General features: G+C 33.3%; 1 protein-coding gene across 3 annotated transcripts in view; it reads right to left on the reverse strand.

Moving 5' to 3' along the window:
- Window positions 1–15,793: 15,793 nt before the first annotated feature.
- The window catches only part of TFEC (transcription factor EC), a 73,838-nt gene continuing 66,829 nt past the window's right edge, over window positions 15,794–22,802 (reverse strand). For 2 of the 3 annotated variants that reach the window (XM_065883875.1, XM_065883877.1), the window contains 2 exons: window positions 17,660–17,807; window positions 16,396–16,776 (listed from right to left, as the gene is read on the reverse strand). In XM_065883875.1, coding sequence (XP_065739947.1) covers window positions 16,396–16,776; window positions 17,660–17,807 — 529 coding nt within the window. Of the gene's footprint in view, window positions 16,777–17,659; window positions 17,808–22,802 lie in introns of all 3 variants that reach the window. The other variant, XM_065883876.1, reaches the window with a different exon arrangement.

The following is a 22,802-nucleotide window of genomic DNA, read 5'->3' on the forward strand; positions in this document are numbered from 1 at the left end:
TGTTACCAGGAAACTACTAGAGCTAATCAATGTATTTGGTAAAGTAGCAGGATACAAAATTAATGCACAGAAATCTCTGGCATTCCTATACACTAATGATGAAAAATCTGAAAGTGAAATCAAGAAAACACTCCTATTTACCATTGCAACAAAAAGAATAAAATATCTGGGAATAAACCTATCTAAGGAGACAAAAGACCTGTATGCAGAAAATTATAAGACACTGATGAAAGAAATTAAAGATGATACAAATAGATGGAGAGATATACCACGTTCTTGGATTGGAAGAATCAACATTGTGAAAATGACTCTACTACCCAAAGCAATCTACAAATTCAATGCAATCCCTATCAAACTACCACTGGTATTTTTCACAGAACTAGAACAAAAAATTTCACAATTTGTATGGAAACACAAAAGACCCCGAATAGCGAAAGCAATCTTGAGAACAAAAAATGGAGCTGGAGGAATCAGGCTCCCTGACTTCGGACTATACCACAAAGCTACAGTAATCAAGACAGTATGGTACTAGCACAAAAACAGAAATATAGATCAATGGAACAGGATAGAAAGCCCAGAGATAAACCCACGCACATATGGTCACCTTATCTTTGATAAAGGAGGCAGGAATGTACAGTGGAGAAAGGACAGCCTCTTCAATAAGTGGTGCTGGGAAAACTGGACAGCTACATGTAAAAGTATGAGATTAGAGCACTCCCTAACACCATACACAAAAATAAGCTCAAAATGGATTAAAGACCTAAATGTAAGGCCAGAAACTATCAAACTCTTAGAGGAAAACATAGGCAGAACACTCTATGACATAAATCACAGCAAGATCCTTTATGACCCACCTCCTAGAGAAATGGACATAAAACCAAAAATAAACAAATGGGACCTAATGAAACTTCAAAGCTTTTGCACAGCAAAGGAAACCATAAACAAACCCAAAAGACAACCCTCAGAATGGGAGGAAATATTTGCAAATGAAGCAACTGACAAAGGATTCATCTCCAAAATTTATAAGCAGCTCATGCAGCTCAATAACAAAAAAACAAACAACCCAATCCAAAAATGGGCAGAAGACCTAAATAGACATTTCTCCAAAGAAGATATACAGACTGCCAACAAACACGTGAAAGAATGCTCAACATCATTAATCATTAGAGAAATGCAAATCCAAACTACAATGAGATATCATCTCACACCAGTCAGAATGGCCATCATCAAAAAATCTAGAAACAATAAATGCTGGAGAAGGTGTAGAGAAAAGGGAATCCTCTTGCACTGTTGGTGGGAATGTAAATTGATACAGCCGCTGTGGAGAACAGTATGGAGGTTCCTTAAAAAGCTACAAATAGAACTACCATATGACCCGGCAATCCCAGTACTGGGCATATACCCTGAGAAAACCATAATTCAAAAAGAGTTATGTACCAAAATGTTCATTGCAGCTCTATTTGCAATAGCCCAGAGATGGAAACAACCTAAGTGTCCATCATCGGATGAATGGATAAAGAAGATGTGGCACATATATACAATGGGATATTACTCAACCATAAAAAGAAACGAAATTGAGCTATTTGTAATGAGGTGGATAGACCTAGAGTCTGTCATACAGAGTGAAGTAAGTCAGAAAGAGAAAGACAAATACCGTGTGCTAACACATATATATGGAATTTAAGAAAAAAAAATGTCATGAAGAACCTAAGGGTAAGATAGGAATAAAGACACAGACCTACTAGAGAATGGACTTGAGGATATAAGCTGTGACAAAGCGAACGAGAGGCATGGACATATATACAGTACCAAACGTAAGGTAGGTAGCTAGTGGGAAGCAGCGCATAGCACAGGGAGATCAGCTCAGTTCTTTGTGACCGCCTGGAGGCGTGGGATAGGGAGGGTGGGAGGGAGGAAGACGCAAGAGGGAAGATATATGGGAACATATGTATATGTAAAACTGATTCATTCTGTTATAAAGCAGAGACTAACCATTGTAAAGCAATTATACTCCAATAAAAATGTAAAAAAATAATAAAAGAAAATGAGTATAAAAAAATCAATTGCATGACTACCAGACAAAATTCCTTTGCACTGCTATGGACAAGGATCATTTGCTTTTCTCTAATACAAGAATAATTTACATCACAATCAATTTTCTGCCGGTTCAGATCTACCCCTTCAGAGCTGTAAAATCATTTAGTCAATTAAAAAGTCAATCAAAGTTACAATCACTGGAAAAGCATCCAGTATTCTCTTTTACATTTTTCCAATTTTGAATACTTTTTTCGTGAAAGGGTAATTTTTACTGACACTGCTAAAGTCAAGAAGCCTGAATCATTGTTAATTTAACACTCTACTGTTGATAGAAGTCAATAAACTGATACTTATAAAAGAACTAAAGGATATAAGCATTACAAAGGAAGAAATAAAATTTCAGACTGTCAACATAGAAAATTCAAGAACATCTACAAATGTATAATTATAACTAACAACAACAACAAAAATCCAGCATGATTCTTTTGATTAAATGTCAACATACAAGGATCACTGGCTTAGACTGACCAAGAAAAAAAGGAAATTTGAGTAAGAGACTCAAATTACTAAAATCAGGAATAAAAGAGAGTTCACTACTAATCTTACAAAAATAAAATGGATTATAAAGAAATACTGTGAATAACTGTGTGCTAACAAATTAGAAAACTCAGATGAAATGGACAAGTTCCTAGAAATACAAAAATCTATAGCTTTCCTCTACCCCAAATGTAAGCATAGAAAAATTTTAATGTAAAAGAATTTGCATCTTGATGGAAGAGAAAATTTTAAAACAGAGGTATAAACCTAATAAAAAATGTGGAAGATCTTAGAAAAAAATTACAAAACACTGTTAGCTACATGAAACTTGCTATAGAGGGAAAGGCTTGACACATTAAAGGTGTAAATTTCCCTCAGTTAATCTTTAAATTAAATGTAATTTTAATAACAATATGTACGTGATTTGCAAAAATAGACAACTATTTTTCATACTCACATGAAGACAAAAAGACAGTTTTGAAGGAAAGAACTAGGAACCTATTCTCCTATTATTAAGGCTTATTATAAAACAGCAGAAAAGCAGTGTGATACTGGCAAAATTATATTTAACAGAAAAACAAAAAGGATAAGAGAACACAGAAAATTGCCCAAGTATATACCATGACATAGTACAATACAATCATTTTAGAAAGGAGAGATTACTGAAGAAATGATATTGAAATAAGTTGGAATAAAAGAAAATTTGATTGCTATCTTATAATATATACAAGAATAAACTCCAGAAGATTTTGATTCATATGTGTAAAATAAAAATTTTAAACTATCAAAAGGTATTATATGGAATATCTTCAATCAACAAGAGTGCAAAAAATTTCCTAAATAAGATATAAGAAATACATCTCAGAAAGAATGATTGAAAAATTTGACTACATCAGAGATTAAAATTTCTTTTTAAAAAGACATATCACCAACAAAGTTAAAAAAAAAAAAGCCACAGACTAGCAAAACATACCTACAAAGATACAACCAACAAAGAACTGCCACCCAGAATATATTTAAAATCCTTATAATCAATTAAAAATAGTTTCAGACAACAAACAATAAAACAGCCAAAGGAGGCAAAGGATAGAAAGAGATACTCACAAAAGAAACCCAAATGGCCAAAAATATTTTAAAAATTTAGTCCTAGAGTAGTCAGTGAAATGTAAAATAAGGCAAAACAGTAACATTTTATCCCATTAAATTGATAAAAATAAAACAGAAGACAAAACTAAGCATTGCTGAGTTGTGGCCACAGAGAATGATCAAATGCTTCAACTAGGGATACAAAATAATACTCCTACTTTGAAGGATATTACCCCACATTCCAGCTATTAATTGTCTAGATATGTGCCCTAGAGAAAAAGTTCTACATGTATACTAGGAGACACACTTATGAAGCCATTATAACAATGTAGATTATTCCATGACAAAAAAGATACCCCTAACACAATAAGTGAAAAAAGTAAAACGCAATATGATCTTATTTTTGCAAAAACAAATCTTATACATGTTATGTACACTGAATCACATATTCACACACATGCACAAACACATATACACATATAACAGATAAAATATCAGTAGAAATCTTTCTTTACATAATGGGAATATGAGTGTTCATATCTAAGTTTTCTTGTATTTATTTTTACAAATAAATCAGTTGTATATATTTTAGAAGTTTGAACTAATATATAATTTCACATTTATCTTTTTATATATCATATTGTTCATATTATTTTATATATTTGGGCTATTTAGCTATTAACTCTTTCTTTTAAAAATCATAAATACTAGTTTACTTTAAAAAATGAAAGAAGTAATTTACTAAAAATTATAAGAAATCTGCTTACCATGACTTGGAATAGCGGCATTCACCATACACTCAGGGAATAAGCCACTTCCTTCAGGAATCCTCTCCTGACCCCTGTAAGTCTGGGTTACTGGGTCCTCCTATGTGATCCTGTGTGTAATCGTGGGTATATTGGTTCCTCTCCTTCACCAATGAGTTCCTTAACGATGGGAACTAAGGAAACATTATCACTGTTAACCACTGATAGAATGTAAAACGTAGGACACCTGGCAGGAAATCAAGAGATGTTTGATAAATAGATAAATGAGTGAATGGGTGAAGCTACAGTTTCACAGTAATCCTGCCCATTTTGTGTTCAGAATTACTTGCATTCCGTGAATATCAAGAGAACAACTTTTTAAATGATATAAATTATTTTCACCAATAGGAGAAATAATCTAGGAACAGTAAGGGGGGGTGGATGCAAAAAAGAATTGTGACCAAGTTTTGCTGCATTTGAAAAGGAAAAAGAAGTGTTTCTTTGACATCCTAAATTTCCTCATGCACATATCTCAAGCTTAGAGGGACTTATCATATTGGACACATGTCCCTAAGACAAGGAAATGGGGGTTTCAGTATGAGAACTACTTTATGATGCTTGCAAAGAGCTCAGATGGAGAATCTCTCAATCCCGTTCCCGAATTAAACATCAACACATGGGAGTCACGCCTGCTGCTCTGCAAGTGACCATGTGTCACACACAAGGCCAAGTCTGTCAGAAGATTAGGCAATGGCCCTTTAGTCCTGGTGTATCTATTACTATGTTTTCATTTACCAGTAACAGAAATCCCCACCCAAACTGGCTGAAATATTAAAGAAGAATTTTTTAAAACCACAGAACTTAAAAATACATGTGATAATGTAGGCTTTAGGTGGGAGTCAGTTGGTGTCCCTGCCATGTCTCTCTGGAATTCTCAAAGCTCCTTCGTCCCCACATATATCAGCTTTGTTCTTGGGCTGACTTTCCTTCATATGATGGGATGGCCACCATCATTAACTGGTCCCCCATACTGCTCTGTTCACAAACATGGAGACACAGCAAGCAAATCACTTTTCGAAGTGATTAAATGAGAGTTTTGAGCTTCCTGAACTTTACTACCCTTTACTACCAATTATGTTGCCAAGGAAAAGCCATGAGCTGATTGTTGTAAGCCTGAGTTACCTGAACCAACCCCTATTGCAAGAACACATACTCGAAACTCGGGGTGGAATCTGTTCTGCCAAAGTGACACAGCTTCTTCTCAAGGGGGAAGGGCTGGAATGAATGATGATCTATGTCATTTTCATACTGTTGAAGAAGGCCCTGAATGCTTTTGCCAACATTCAAATGTTTTAGAGTAGACTTTTGATATATTTGCAGTAAATGCCTTCTAATACTCATGAGTCGTCTTTATCTGCAAGGTATTTGGCAGAGAAACACATTCAGTACTACAAATGACTGACAAGAAATATCCTAGACACCAGTGTGCTAACCACACTACTTTAATTAGTACTGTAAAGGAGAAGTTGTAATAAATAACTTGCTTATATCCTAACAGGTAATAATCTAGTCATGGTAAAATTGGGGAATAAACAGCTTAATATTACCAGACACGTATGGCCATAATTTTAGCCTACAAGAAAGTCCAGACTGTCCTGTTATTATGAGATCCATTTGGAAGATTATGCTGTAGCAGGAAGCTATGGAGTTGATATCTGCAGAACTAGAAGACTCTGTCTCTGTACCCACATTTCCTAATATATTCTTCCTCTTTCTCTACAATATAGCACATTGGCCTTTCTATTATTCAGGCAGGCCAAGTTGTTTCCACAGTGAGCCCTTTTCACATTTGCTCTCTCTTCTACCTAGCCTGGTCCTTTGTGCAACTTGTACACTCATAGATTTGTGATCTTTGTTCAAATGTCACCTAACCTATGGTACTCTCCCTGATTATGTGTTCAAAGCATATATCTCTATTCTCATCACAGTCTATAATATTATCATCCTTTATTTTCTTCATAGGACTAATAGTACTTCAGAATATTATATTTTTACTAAATTTTGCTGTTTTCTATTTTTTAATTTGTTAATTGCCTATATTCCCTATTTAAACCTACAGCATCTTGGTCTTATTTACTACAATGTCTCTGTATCTGTAATAATGTCCAACAAACACCATTTTTGTGGTGAAAAGTGCAAATAGTTTAGAGTGAGAAGCTGTGATCTGGGTTATGTGATCTAAGTCCTGTCATTCATCATTTTTATGCTGAGATTTTGAATATTTATGATGTATAAGTGAACTATTGTATAGGGAAGCTCCTTGAAAATTATAAAAATTCTATGCACTTCAAATTCTTTCTGTAATAATCAAGTTTTTTGATGGATGGATAGATGGCTAGATAGACAGACAGAAAGACATGGCTGAATATGTTAACAGAAACTATGATAATAGCATGCCACCAAATAGCTTACCTAAAAATTAAATAAATAAAAACTTGTTAGGAAATAGCAAATAGTTGATAATAGTTGCCATAGCTATTATTTACTGGGTGCTAACTAAACATATGCAGGGGATTGTGCTAAATTCTTTATGCAATTTCTCTGTTTTAATCCTCACTAACAACTTAATATGTTGCCAATTTACACATTGATGCACAGAGAGATTAAGCGAATCCTCGAGGTCACACAGACCTTAAATTGTAGTGCAGGGACTTGAAGCAACTTTGTCTGACTACAAACACTGTGGGGCTCTCAAATTATTACAGATATCTCAGATATTACATGCTGTCTCCGCATCTGATCTGAAAGTCTCTAAGAACCTTCACATTTTCTTGTCTACTAAATGAATGTGATCTCTCTGGAAAAATACCTAAAGTGATTGGTGTTACTCAAAAGAGTTGCTGAAAGCAATAAGATCTAGAGTGGAGAATAAAAATTGAAAAGCAAAAGGTCATTCAGAGACTCAACCTTCTTCCTTTCCTTTTATGAGTAATTTAAAAGAAAACAGATAGGCTTTTTTTCATTGAAATGATACGTCTTCATCTCCTCCTCTTCTTCCTCATTGTCCTCGTCTTCCACTCCCCCTTTCCCCTTCTCTTTTGCCTTCCCTCTTCTTCTTTCTTCCTCCTCTTTACTATATTTTACTCTTAGCCCCTCCATCCTTCTTTTTCTCTTTTTCCTTTTGCTGAGACCTCACTCACACTCATAGACTTGAATATCAAGTCTACTATGAGCAGTCTCCATCTCCTTGATTAATACTAATAAGAAAAAGATCCCCTGTCTGGGAAGCTATTTGAGAATAGTATGTCTCGGTTCACCTTCTCAGTATACTTCTTCTTCCACCTCCTACACACACACACACACACACACACACACACACACGTACTTTCTTACTCTGGGCCTAGGAGAAGGGACACAAAGGTCCTCTGACCTAGTACCTGAATAACTTGGGTCTTATGTGATAAAGAATTGAGAAGATTTTAAGGCTAATTACTCCAAAAACGTCTAAATTTTCTGACCCCAAAGAGTTACATTCCCTATACCAAAAGCACTCATGAGCCTCCTGAATTAGTCATAGTAATCTGACTGATTGTCTCTATTTAAGGAACCCTTCCCCTTCTCTTTCTCACCTCCCCTTCTTAAAACAGGCTAGCCCTCATATTGCCTTTAGGTCTCAGTTTCCCTGAGATTGGTCCAGATGCCCTGACCTGTGCTTCCCTAGCACACTTAATCATGCCAGCATAGCACATACTACACTTTACTGAAATATCATCTTTTATATTCCCCTCATCAACACTCACTGTTCTTTGGGGGATGCTTATTAAAGAAACAGTGAATGAATTAAAGGATGAATTCTAGAGTAGAAGATTTCTCTATATCCATTGTTGCAGCATTTAGATATTATTTTCACTTCGGACCTCACCTTTTAGATAAACCAAAAGAAGACACAAATGCTTATCTCACTGCAATTGAAAGAACTGACAAAGAGAGACTGGAAGAGATTCATTTCAATGAATGGTCACAGCCTTGAGTGATCACCATTTCATTATCTGAAGAATCTTACACTTGCACACTTCCCTCACCTATAATTAACAATCACTTAATCATTTATTAATAAAATAGCATGTTAAGCAAGACACTGTGTTAAATAATGTGAGATATAGAGAAAGCTAATTTTTGCTTCCAGTGCTCATCCATCTACTGAAGGTAATATATGCATGGCTATGAAAAACAGCAATACAAAGATAGATTTTAAGTAGCAGCTAGCTGCTATAGCCATAAAGGACCATGACAATGATAACCGTTGATTAGGGTAGTGAGAAAAATCCTCAAAGTTGGAAAATCTTAAAGTGGTCTTAGATTAAATAACAGAAGGCCAGACTAGAATGGAAGCTGGAAGAACTATCTTTATTGATTTGAGGACCTAGGTAGAAAAAAAATTCAATTTTTTTCAATAAAAAATTTTTTTTTAATTTAATAAAAAATCTATTCAATAAAAAAAATTTTTCAGTAAAAAAAATTTTTTTAAGAAAAGGTAATTCATCTATATCTGAAACCTACTTTTTATATTTACCAATGAATAAATAGAAATTTAATGTCAGAATAAAGTCTCAGGGATCCCCTCTTCCTGTCCTTAGGAATATTACAATGGGTTTTATACAACTACATACTGCTTCTAACATAGTTAGAGTGATTTTAAAGTCTTGAAGGACTTAGAAACCTACTTGTTCTATGTAATTATACGAAATAAGTATTTTTGAAGAGACAACCATATAACTCAAACACTATTTTTCTCCACGGAAACACACAGCATCACCTTTCACTTGTGTAAGCAAATAAATTATAATCTTGACTACGGTATTGTTTGCAGCAATTTAATTTTTTCTGAACATAGCTCTTATTCTATTATAACGCTTGAATGATTCACATGCAATGTTTCCAATCTACTTTTCTTGGCTTGTGAAACTTTTTAACAAAATGTTAGCATTTGCAGGCACCAGATGTTTTGACACAAGGAGAAGCAAAATGTAAATTTTAATCCATGCTAGGAACAATAGGCTGCAGGCACCTTTTTCTTATTACATGAATTATATTTAACCACATTGTGGTCAGTCCTATCAAAATCATCACCATCTAGAATGCTGTACTCTTGTCTTATGGTTGCCAACTAATGAAATTGATATATATTTAACATGATGGGTATCCAGTCCTTAACCCATAAACCTTATTGTATTTTACCACTTAACCACCCCACAGCTAGAACTCTGCAGGCGATAATAATAATAACAATGTTTTAGGTGGGTTTCAATATTCCTTTTGGTGGTCAATAAAATCAATGTTTGTAATATATTTAAAAGGTTTATAGCTGCAAACATCACTTGTTTTAACAAAAACATTAAAACTTGTTACAACTTTCTTCATTTTTTCCATCTTTTTGACTCAACTCAGAGTAAGGGGTGTGTGTATGTGTGTATGTGTGTGTGTGTGTGTGTGTGTGTGTGTGTGTGAGTGTGTGTGTTTCTAGCAGAAGGGATTTGCAGATAGCTTCAAATGTTGCCTACATGTAGGTTCCAATAAAAAAATAACATAAGAATAGCATATTCTTATATGTGGAGTCTTTCCTAGTATCAAGAGATTAGAAGACTTTTTTATAAGCTCCCACATAGGCAGACATGTGTCTGTATCCAAATACACCACATATATACATACACATACAATAAACAATCAAGTATAGAACCCATTCAGTCATCCTTTTTTCAGTCTATGTAGTGTCAGAAAATCATCCTAACTTACCTGTACCTTATTAGAGTGGTTATTCCTTTCTACACAGAAATTATTGCATTGATCAGTATTTTTGGCATTGATAATGCATTAAGAAAAAAATTTATCTGATATAACATTTTTAAAAAATCAATGAACCTATATTTGAACACAGAATAGCATCTTTTTATAGTCAACTCAGAGCCATCCTTTTTATTATTTCTGAGGCAGGTGTGTAGAAAAAAATTCACAAACATGGTATTAAATATTAGAAAGTCTTAACATTTAACTGAAATTCTTATTAATTTCATTATCAAGGGATAGGTCTAGTCAATACCAATTAGCAGCTTTAAAATGTTTTACATATTAAAATACAGTATTCTGTTTATCCTAGATTGTCTGGGGACTATCTAGTATATTAAAAGATTTTGCAGAGTTTCTTAGTGATTTCATTGCTACAAGTATGCCTGTTAGCAATTTTGCAACATTTTGATGAACATTTTCCATAAATCGAAATCATAACAGCTTAAGAAGCAGATGGCAGGAGACTATATTTTAAAACGTAACAATTACTTTCATTAATAAGGAAATACTGGATTACTGTTTTCAGCATGGACTATGAAGTAAGCAGTTGTCAGTTGTGAAGTCTCATGGCTGTTAAGTATCCTTTCAGATGATTAACCCACATTCTATATTTTCCAGTGCAATCTACACACAAAGGCAGAACAAAAAGTATGTTAAAGCATTTAATGATTCTATGCTTTCATTTTATACATATGCAAAGAAAATTTCGGTACATTTTTTAAAAGTATGTGTATAAGCATTCATTTATGTGTTAGAGAACACAAGTGCTCTCTATTTTCTTAGAAAATAAGACATTACTTTGTTATTAAAAATGAAAAATAGCAATAGTTACAAATTCTACAGCCTTATTATACTAACAATGTTTTCTTGATCTAACCAATGTTAGATTAAAATTATATGAATATTACTTCAGCTATTCATATATATAAAATGCTATTAAAGTCAAAGATTTTTAACTACATTGTTATTATTAAGATTAAATAGCTGAATTAATTGTAGCCTTGTATGCCATAAGCAACTGCAGTGCTTTTAGATGAGATCCTTGAATTTAGTTAGCTTTTAAACTTCAGTAGTCATGTAGTAAAGAATAATATAATATGTAACTTCCTGATTGCATATAATTCTTTCAGTGTATTTCGCATATTTCCTATTTTGTTTGTTATATATAATCACCAGCTTTAAACGATATACAAATAAAATTTATTTCTGTGGCAAAAGCAAATTTGAAAATACAGAACTTTTGAAATAAAATGGTAGTGCAGGAATAGGAGAGGTAGAATTGGAAACACAAAAGTCTTTAACTTTATTCTTGAAGCATGTTGGATAAATGTAGGAAAAAAGATATATTACTGAAGATTTCATCAGTAGAAAACACAATAGAAATCATTTGGATATGTAGAAATACATACACAGATCCCTTTACAAGAAAAAGATTAAAAGTTCCCTTTTATGTATAAAGCAGCAGATAGCAGTATTTCATCATTAAATTGGTTGAATCCAGTGGGAGGTGTTTTTAATCAAAATAATTATTTTCTGATGATCTCCTATATACTAAAATTCTCTATGACTCTCACAGAAAACAAATGTAGCACAGAAAAATTTTAAGAAAACTATTTTTATCATTTTGAATACTTTGTTTACAAATTAGAAATCATACAAATGATAAGATATGGGTGTATACAATGAATAATGATTACAGAAAGGTCATAAGATGCATTAGATCAGCAACACTCTAAATGTATTATTTATTAAGTAAATGAAATGAAACCTCTGTATATGTAACTTACACTAACTCAAATTGACATCTTGTATTTATCAACAAGCAGGGCACCAGAAGGGCAAAGGATGTAATTCCATGTAGCAGATATAGGCTGTACCATTATCAATACTGAAGCAAAATCCAATCCTTCAGGTATTTTCAAGAAACCCAGATGGTTGATCTAGTGTTGATAACATAGCAAAAGATTAATTGATTCCAGTTTTCATCTACATCTTAGATATTATAAGGTCGATAAATATCAGCCTAGAGATATTGTAAAAACATTGGAACATTTAGTTTTGCCATTTATCTAAATATCAAAATTCCACGATACCAAAGCAGCAAAAAATATTTTCATGATACTTTGAAGTATAAGAAAATTCAAGCATGGCTCAATCTATCAAAACAAAGAAAAAAATAAATTCTTTTTTACCTTGTGTAATCTAACTTCTCCCCTGACAATGAAGGTAAATGAGCACACCAATCAAGAAACTCATTATGTCTATTTTTTTTTTAAGTAAGAGCTATTAACTATTTTATTTACAGTCATATGAGTGGAAAAGAATGAGTTTAAAAAGGAGGAGAAAGGCTATTTCTCAATGTCCCCAGCTCATCGGGCTATTTATTATTTAGAGCTCTTGTACCCACATCTAGAAAGCTATAGTCACTGACTTCACATCTGTAAACTGAGAAAATATGATCTGTACATATATTCTCCAGTTATGGGGAAAATTCAATAAGAAAGGACACTAAGAAGAAAAAAATATGAAAAGCTACATCTACTCGTAAGAGGCCCTTGTTATTTTAAGACAACTGGGAGTTGGAAAGGTTGTTTAGTGTGAGTCCACGAAAAGGAAGCCAATATTTTAGAGAAAAAAGATTGCATGGGACCTTATCTTGAAAAGATAACTAAAAATAATTTTTAAATTGTTTTATTTAATTCTTAACAAAGTTTTTATTATTATAGAAATTATGTAATAATTATTTGAATGAACAAGGCTCAGTTAATTGTGTATTAATAGTTCAGTGGTAGCTGATATTTTCTGTGACAAAATTATTTGGTAAACAATATGCTTCTTTTACTGTTGTAAGTCTCATTTCTGAAAACATATTGTAGGCATCAATTTTCCCAAGGATCACTCTTGATTCTTAGATATTCAAATAATTTGCCTGTGAATTTACATTATTTCTACTTTTATATATATATATATATATAAAGTTATATATATCTATATAACTTTAAAATGTTATTGTCAGATGGTTACAACATCTATGTATCATAGAGAAACTGACCCATAAATGTATAAGCATATAACAGAGGCATATATATAACAGGGGATGTTAGAAAGGGGCTACTTTATAAGTGAACAACTTCTTTAGTGAATAGTTTAGTGTTTGGTACACTTTCACTTACCTATGCAACCTTATCATTTCTGGGGCTGGGATAATGATATTCAGATAACTAGGGCTCCCTCCTCCATCATTACATATGACATTAACTGTACACTTAGCTCTTGATAGATACATAGCTACTATGCTATCAATTGAGCAACAGACCTGATGTGGGAGTTCTTCATCTGTGATCCAAGGAGATATTCAGGAGATCCCCCACACCTCTTAACACATACAAATTTTGGGACATATATATATATATATATATATATATATATATATATATATATATAATATATACATACATATATTCCATATTTTTCCAGGGAGAAAGTCTATAACTTTCAATAGATTATCAAGGCCTTAAAAGTTAAGAACTAATGACTAAAATTAATTTTTTAATTTACTTCAGTTGACTGTGACACAACACTACTCTTCACTCTGTCTTTAAAAATCCATTACCTGTTTTACAATCCGCTGATAGTTATTATAATCTGTAAGTAGTAGCAAATATTATTACCCTTTACAGATCTCCTTCATCCAGACTCTACCATCCTGTGTCAAACCATTCACTAGCTACGATTATGAGAAATGGCTTTCAAGGCTGAGTAGTAGTATTTTAGCAGAATGGAAAATGATGACAGAGTAAAGAAATCCTCAGTGTAAGTTTTCTCAGAATATGAAGAAATTAGAATAATGTATAAAATGAGAACAGAAATTAGCCTCTATCTAGAATGATGTGTTTTCCATTGACTTCAAGATATATTCCTTCTCTATGATTTGCAATGTTAACTTATCAACTCGGATAATAAAGTGGAATTTTGTCATAAAGTATAAAATGTTCTCTTGAAAATTCTTGAGGAAATGTATCTTATGGCTCTCTTTCACGTGATCTATTTCAGATGAATTTATCTATCTGGCTTTGACAACTATTCCTATAAATTAAGAGTTTTTTCATGTCAAAAAATGAAAATTATTTTAATTCTCCAAACTCTGAGCTAATTGTAAGCTAAGCCTGAGATAATAAGCACACCATAAAGATCTAATATTTTCCACTTTCATTAGCATTAAAATCTCAAATTTTGTGATGACGTATTTTTCATGTAATACCTGAAGCACCCTTTCAAAAGTTTAACCCAAAGTTAATATTCATGAAAGATTACATGTCAATCACATTAGTAATATACAGTAGCATTTTAGTTTTTAGGCTTCTTCCTCTTAATAAAAAAATCTATTCCTGCTACATCATTTCATCTTGGTTTTCAAGGGCTTTCATAACTTGTCGCCAGTATTTTTCAGGACTCCGAACAGACATCTTCTAGGGTGGTCAGATCTTTCTAATGAATGTATCATGAAGACACTTCCCCAACTTATTCTCGCTTTTATCATTTGGTTGATATTATTCACCTGTATAGCCTCCCCTCCACCAAATGTATGCTTTTTAAAAGAAGTTAAATTCTGCTATGCCCACACATTTTTGTGATTCTCCAATCTTCATTTTTAGTTTTTCTGACCTCCTGTATTTGCAGCTTATGCTGCACCATGTAAGCTTTAATTTTAAATGTCTTCTATCTTTTGTTGTGGTTTCTCATGCAATCATTTTAACTCCCTGAGGAATAAGACCATATTTTGCTCATCTGTTCTATATTTTCACAGAACTTACTGCCATTTTGAGTATCCCTCCATAAATACTCATTGATCAGATAATCATTCATGCAGGTCTAGCACAGAGTAACATCCTTGGTAAGTCAATTCCCAATGCTTTGAAGAAGCTCAAGAGAGAATAATTTGAGTGAAGCACCATAGATATAAATAATAAATGCTAACAAGGCTAACAGAGATCGTAGGGTACTCTAAGTACTCACAGGAATAGAACTTTATCCTCTGCTCAGAGCTGAATGTAATAAGAAAGATTTTTTGTTTTACTAATTATTTTGTCAGTTGGCAATCCAGTTTTCAGTATTTCATCAATTTGGAGCAAAATTGTATCAACTAATTAATTTAAATCCAATTTTGGAAACAGTGATAAGTTTTATTTAACAAATTAACAAATTGTCCTAGTAGGGGGGCTTTCGATATTTTATTTGCTGAAACTGATTATCCAATATCTCTTCTTGATAAAGTAAAAAGGATTTGGAGTGCAATTTCAGATGCTGATTAGAAAATCAGAAGAATGAAGGGGGAAAAAAAGAACATGTATTATCTGCATTGTGTACCTGTTTGGGGGGGCGGTGGGTATGCTTGTGTGAAGCGATAACAATTCTAGTCAGTATTCTTGAGGACAGCATTCAATGTGTTCTTTTTCTGAACAGAGCATGTCTCCATAAATATGCAAAGATGCTTTTAGAGTTAGTGTGATTGAACTGACCAAGGGAATTAGAGTCTAATTTTAGAATCCTAAGTTTTTATAAATATTCTGTATTTTATTGTGGAAAATTCTAATGTTTATTGTAGATTCACTTTTCAATTATAAGTGGTAGATAATCTATTTTTTAATTAGTTCCCCTATAAGGCTTGAACTTTAGACAACTATCCCCCAGACAGTGGAAAAAAGGCAATGAACAACCAGATCTGTTGATCTTGATTCTTGAAAATTAACATTGTCAGAGCTGAATAGGAAGGAGACAGAAGTAAGAAAATGTATATTTCAGAAGGTCTATTCTTTGCAGTCTGTTAGTTCCAATAGTACACCACCAAGTCACTACTTTTAAAATATCAGTAGAGAGCTTTTTCTTATGTTGTGCCTCTTTCCAGGAAAACAAAATTTAAGTAGATTTGGACTCAGAGAAAAAAAATCTTTTTTGCTCTTAATAATTCTTCGACACTGTGCTGCTTCTTCCTGTGAATTCTGTTGTTTCTAACCAATCAGTTTTTCATGAACAATATATTCCTTTCAGAAAAATTGAGCCAAAGCAATATATGAAACACAGAACTTCACTGCATAGCACCAGCATAGAATTGATTCCCAGTTGATGAATTGAGCCTGTTTATTTCTTATAAGTCATCACCATCATCTGAGCTAAAGCTACTTCTCCTACTGCTCTCTTTGGAAACTGCAGGGGAAGTGGCAGATAGCAGAGGATCTGTTCCAAATGGAGATATTGTGTCATCCAGTAGCATGTCATCCAATCTTTGTTCCTCCTTCAAAGCCGCACTAAATGATAAATCTGTGAAGTGTGACAAAGGATCAGAGAAGGCCATAGCTTGATCACAGAGCTCAGGGCTTGTCCCCTGAGACAGAACCAATTGTTGGCAATAGTCTACTGAATTCTGCTCAAGATGGGCCTGTTGTTTGGTGATGTGAGCACCTAAATCAACTGTGCCAAGTGAAGCCAGCGTTGGCAGACCATGAGCACGAGCCTGTATTTCTAGTTCCTGCAATTTCAAACAAGAATAATTAAATAACGACTTTGAAAGTAAACTCAACTCTATAGAATAAGCCACAAATAGATTTAAAATATTAACAAGCACTCAAAATGAAGACTAATACATATTATAAATATTCTTTGCAAATAACAGAGTGTGGTATATTTCTAATGCCTGAAAAATAACCCTGAGGAAAATACTCAGATTTTAAAAAACTACTCAGATTGTTCATTAAAGGAATACATGACATATAATGGTCCCATAGTGGCTTAGGCTACAGTACAACTATTTGGAGATAGTGGAAATCTTCTAGTCATTCTTCCTGATTAATTTCTCTCTATAGGTCCATTTCATGGAAACAGGAGTGTTTTACCTGGCAGTAAGCTTGCTCACATATTAAAGAAAAAATCTTGAGGCTTCTGAAAACCTATATTCTGAGATTTTGTGTCACATGAACAGATGAGGAGTAACAATATAAACTGGCATAATATGCCTTAAGGCAATGAAATCCATAGCAATGTTACTATAGAAATAAAAGGGGGAGAGGAGAACTTAATGTCCAATATTATCCAGAGAAACAAAGGTTCTGCTTATTATTATTTTTTGACTGGGATAATATTTGTGTGTTTATAAAATTGATTCTATTTTCTGCATTTTTGCAATTAGTTATTGTCATTCATTATATACTTTTAAAGCCAACTTGATCCTAGATTTCTAATCAAAACCTAATTGAATCAATCTAATTCATGAACTTCTAAAAGGCAATAAAATTATCCTTGGGAAGAAAAAATAATTGTTAATGAGAAAAAAATAAATGAGACCAATGAATAAAACTGATGAAGGATAAATCATATGTAAGCTACATGGTTCATGGCAACGTTCTTATAAAAACCTGAATCCGGAGTAGAAGGCGCCTGTTAGCCTGCTCTAATTTCTTCTGTCTGTGTTCTAATTCTCGAGCTCTCTGTTGTTCTTTTTGTAGCCACTTGATGTACTCCACTGATGCTTTTAGAATAGTTCCTTTGTTCCAGCGCATATCACTGTAGAAAGGAGAGATAACCTTTTCACAATTGTGCATGTCAGCAGAATTCATAAGAACTTACAAAATCTTTCACATTAATATGAAATAATGATTTACATGACTATTATTCACTCTTAGATATTATTGCTTCTGAATAGAAATTTTAATAGAATAGTTAAGAAGCCCTTATATAGTAAAATTAATCCCAGAATGAAAATAAGTGTCAAAAGAAAGTAATAAAGTGACTTTTTGTGGGAGAGCTAAATGCAATATCATGATTCTACCATTACAGTTTTTATATTTTTAGTGAAAATTGCTTTTATTATTAACTCTGAGATTAAAATCTATGTGCAGTATTTCTGCATTAATGAACGAGGAAATGTACATTACTGAGGACTTAAGCCTAAATTTTTTTAAGATCATTTCAAATGCACCAATCTTTTAACCTACTTTCTATAAGGTTGCTTTTATGCTTCTAGGAAAAGAAAAATAAAGTCCCTCCTGAATGGTGATCCTGAGTAATTGTGAAACAAATTGGAGTTTGGCAACATCACTTTATGCAATAGAGCAAAACTTTCTAGAGTCATTAGGCAAATTTTTCTGCACAAAAAGCATCAACTTTTTTTTAAAAAGCTGGATATCTATTTTTAAGTAAGTGTACAATAAGTAAATACAGTTGAACATTGCCAATAATCTTCAGACTGTAGCATAGAAAAAATATTTTATTAAAACTTATTTTTAGACAGGAGAGATGATAAATTTGGAACTACAGACAGGCTACTGAGTTTAATATCTAAAAACATACATCAATATATTTAATACTATCTGACAATTCATAATATGTATGGAGAATAGGGCCAAACTGATTGCTAAAAGTTAATCAGAGCTGTTGAAAAATCTGGATGAATTTTCCATTTAGAATCATGAGATTTCTTTTAATACAACAGAAAGTAAACTTGTAGGGAAAATTTTAAAAGACATTACACTGCATGTATTTTTGGTTTACGTGATCTACATGAAATACATGGAACTTAATATGTATTTATTAAATGTTCAGAAGTGGGAAAATGTAGTTTATGAACCTGACTGGCATGTGCCTCATTGGAAGTTCAGGTTAGACGACAATTCCATTAGCTGTAACAAATTAAAGGAAGATACATTATTCTACCACAGGTGAAAATGCTTACTAGGTGAGAATGCTGGAATAAGCCATCTTCTACTGAAAAGCACCAAACCATTGCCACGTCTGTCTCAAGCTTGAAAATGCTTTGTCAGTTCTCTGGGGCCACTACAGCTGTTAATATCTTTCCAAGCACAGTGAATTATCTAGTGGTGGGAAGGGTAGGGGGAAAAGAGGCTACTTTTGTCATTAAACCAAGAAGTTATCTGTCACTGAAAAGTGTAGTGAACTCCTGAGTTAAAACTCTAAGCAGCAACAGGAGCCTAAAGGCCCTAATTTTGTTTTATTTCTTCTCATGGGAAGAAAAACTTGAAGGACAGAAGGAATAGGATGAAAACAATAACCCTAGTCAACTTTGAAGTTTAAGGTACTGTTTATTTAGATTTAAAATAAACCTTCAAAGTTGTGGTAGATCCATCCACCTCACTACAAATAACTCAATTTCATTTCTTTTTATGGCTGAGTAATATTCCATTGTATATATGTCCCACATCTTCTTTATCCATTCATCTGTCGATGGACACTTAGGTTGCTTCCATGTCCTGGCTATTGCAAATAGAGCTGCAATGAACATTGTGGTACATGACTCTTTTCGAAGTATGGTCTTTCTCATACAGAATGAAGTCAGTCAGAAAAAGAAAAACAAATACCATATGCTAACACATATATATGGAATCGAAAAAAAAAAATGGTTCTGAAGAACCTCGGCCAGGACAGGAATAAAGACACAGACATAGAGAATGGACTTGAGGACACGGGGAGGGGGAAGGGTAAGCCAGGACGAAGTGAGAGAGTGGCATGGACATATATACACTATCAAATGTAAAACTGATAGCTAGTGGGAAGCAGCCACATAGCACAGGGAGATCAGCTCAGTGCTTTGTGACCACCTAGAGGGGTGGGATAGTGAGGGTGGGAGGGAGAGGCAAGAGGGAGGAGATATGGGGATATATATATATGTATGGCTGATTCACTTTGTTATAAAACAGAAACTAACACACCATTGTAGAGCAATTATACTCCAATAAAGATTTTAAAAAAAAAAGTTGTGGTAGAAAACACACAATGGGTTTTGCTACAATATCTACTTGATGTCATTTCACTAAATGTTTTAAAAGTTCACTCTATTTAAAGCCATTTTAATATATGAGGTTTCTTCTGAAAATATTTCAAGTTTTCCAAATATATTAAAGAGATGTTTACCTCTCTCCCAAGATAATTTCATGCAGTTAGGCATTAAAAAACATTATATATGACATTATACTATAAACACTAACACATACAAAGACATACCTAAGGAGTGAATGTTGATACCGGCTTTTCATTTTCTACAAAATAATTTTCTTTGAAGAACTTACATCGTTGAGAAAGTTAAAAGCTTGAATGTATATAGGGCTAAAGCAGGTAACAGAAATATGTAAGTTGGAGTAAGAATGCTGCCAGGCAAAACTATGGAAAATGTACAATCTGTTGTCATCTTAGGGGTGCCCATTCACTTAGAAGCATTAAAAAAATAAAAAAGAAAGAAAACACCAAGACACGTCTGATTCTTCTTGCTTTGATCAACATTTTATAACTTCTGATTTAGAAAGTCTTGTTAGGTCTCATTTACTACCTCAACTGCCATTCTTACACAAAGGCCAGAGAAAGTTCTGACTGTAGAAGATAAAAAAAATCAATACAAAAATACCTTAATTTTATATATAAAAAAGTAGAAAGAAAAGAATAATTTGATAGCACAACTAGAATAATTCATGCTCTGTTGGCATTTTTATATCTACAAATATGACTTTTTTTGTAAATATGATTAAAAGCACATATGAAGTAAATCACTACCACACATCTGTAGAAATGCTTCACTTTTTGTATTTGCTAGTTTTGTTTGGTTTTATTTTTCACTGACAGTTAAGAGACTGTGTGCTTTTCATTTCATTTTCTCAAAATATATACCTCAACAATAGCTCTTTACTATAGTTTTTCCCTTCTGACCATACTATTTTGACCCAGCAAAGAAGAAAGAAGTACAAATTTCTGAATGTTTTTCATACACAAAAATGGCAACTTCATAGAATTCAAAATGCTTTCAGGTATTAGCTTTCATTTGCTAAGCCAAACTGTAAGTTGATTCTAGCCATGAGCTGGAAAGGTCCTCAGAGCCTTTTTAAAACCAAAGCTTCAGAGTTCCAGCTACTTGCCCAAGAGCATGCGGTGTTTAGAAGATGAGTCCTAGGTCTCCTCTCTCAGTTCAGTGCTGTATCTGCAAATCTGTGGCTTTCCCACTTTTTCAAATGCATCTGCCATAAGAAATGTGTTTTCTATTGTGACCCAGCACGCTCTTTGTACTTATAACAGCAACAAAGGTTTCATGAGGTATTACTATCCTTCTAACGTGTAATATGTAATACTCTGATGTTTTCAGTGCCTACATATAATATAATAGAATTAAAACAATTAATAATTCCTCTTTCTGAAATCCACAAAGAAGAGAAAGTCCCTTAAGAATACTTAAAATGAAGCTTTCCCAATTATGGTCCCTTTCAGATGTGATTCTGTGATAAATTGATTTTCCATATTCTAGATCAGGGGTAGACAAACTATAGCCTGCAACCTGTTTTTGTCAATAAAGTTTCATTGGATGCAGTCATGCTCTTTCATATATATATTGTCTATGTCTGCTTTCACGCTACAATGGTAGAGTTGAATAATTTTGAGAGACTTTATGCTCACAAAGCTTGAAATAATTACTATCTGGCCCTTTAGAGGAAAAGTTTTCCATCCCCTGTTCTGGACAATGAATTAGAACCAGAAAGGAGCCATTTTACAACCAAATCTTCTATAAAAATGTAGAGTAATAATTATCCCTCACACAAGCTTTATAATTTTTAAGATATTCTCATACATATTACTTGATTTTATTTTTATAAAAACCCAGCCATATAGTTGGTGCTTTACAGGCATGGTGACATCTAAAGATGTTCAGTCAGGCTTCAGAGTCCAATTTTAGAGTCTCATCTGTTTTCTGCATATAACCTGGGCCTGGCACTACCTGGGTTAGCTCTACCGGTTAGAAGGGAAGCTCTCTTAACTGACCTTATCTAATCACTTTCAGGATTAATTAATGTTCTCCATTCCCTTTGTGATACTCACTGACTGTTGACAGAACAAAGCAGACACTAGGCTACTTTCTGAGACACGCAGGTACTTCTGTTATCCTTGTGGTGACATGTGCTTACTGACAGGCTGTTAAATGAATGCCCATTGTACTTATTATTGTGATAGTATAATTAAATTATGTGTATGTTAACTAATGGAATGCAAAAGAAGAAAAAGCATTTATAAAGATAGCTATTGTTCTTAGGAAAAGTATATTAAAAGCTTTGGAAAAACTCAAGTAAAATGTCAGTAGAGATAGGTTGCTAAAAAATATGCTGTAAGAAATTAGAGTGCAAACATTAAAAAATATCCATCTACACTTAGGTGGTTGGCCCTTAGGTTTTTGTTTTATCTTTAAGAAATTGAAATAGACTACACATTTTTGTGCAGTTTATGTAAGAAAGAAAAATTGAAACACATTCAAACTAAAAGGTCTTGGTCTTACATCAAATGTTTGGTGAATAAATGTGCATTTATATTTTAAGTGTTAAAAAAAGTCTTATCTGGAAAATGGATGTTCCCTTCTGCTAACAGAAAGAGTTGCATGCTTAGAGACTTCAAAAGATTTGAAAATTATTGGTAGGACCTACACCAAGATTGAGTTCTTCAGACTTTCTGTCCAGTGCTCTTTCTGCCATTCTACTGGAGATGCCTTCACTATCTACTATGCCCATAAGAATA

This window comes from Phocoena phocoena, chromosome 9, assembly GCF_963924675.1.
Source record: "Phocoena phocoena chromosome 9, mPhoPho1.1, whole genome shotgun sequence".
In the NCBI taxonomy this organism is placed as follows: domain Eukaryota; kingdom Metazoa; phylum Chordata; class Mammalia; order Artiodactyla; family Phocoenidae; genus Phocoena; species Phocoena phocoena.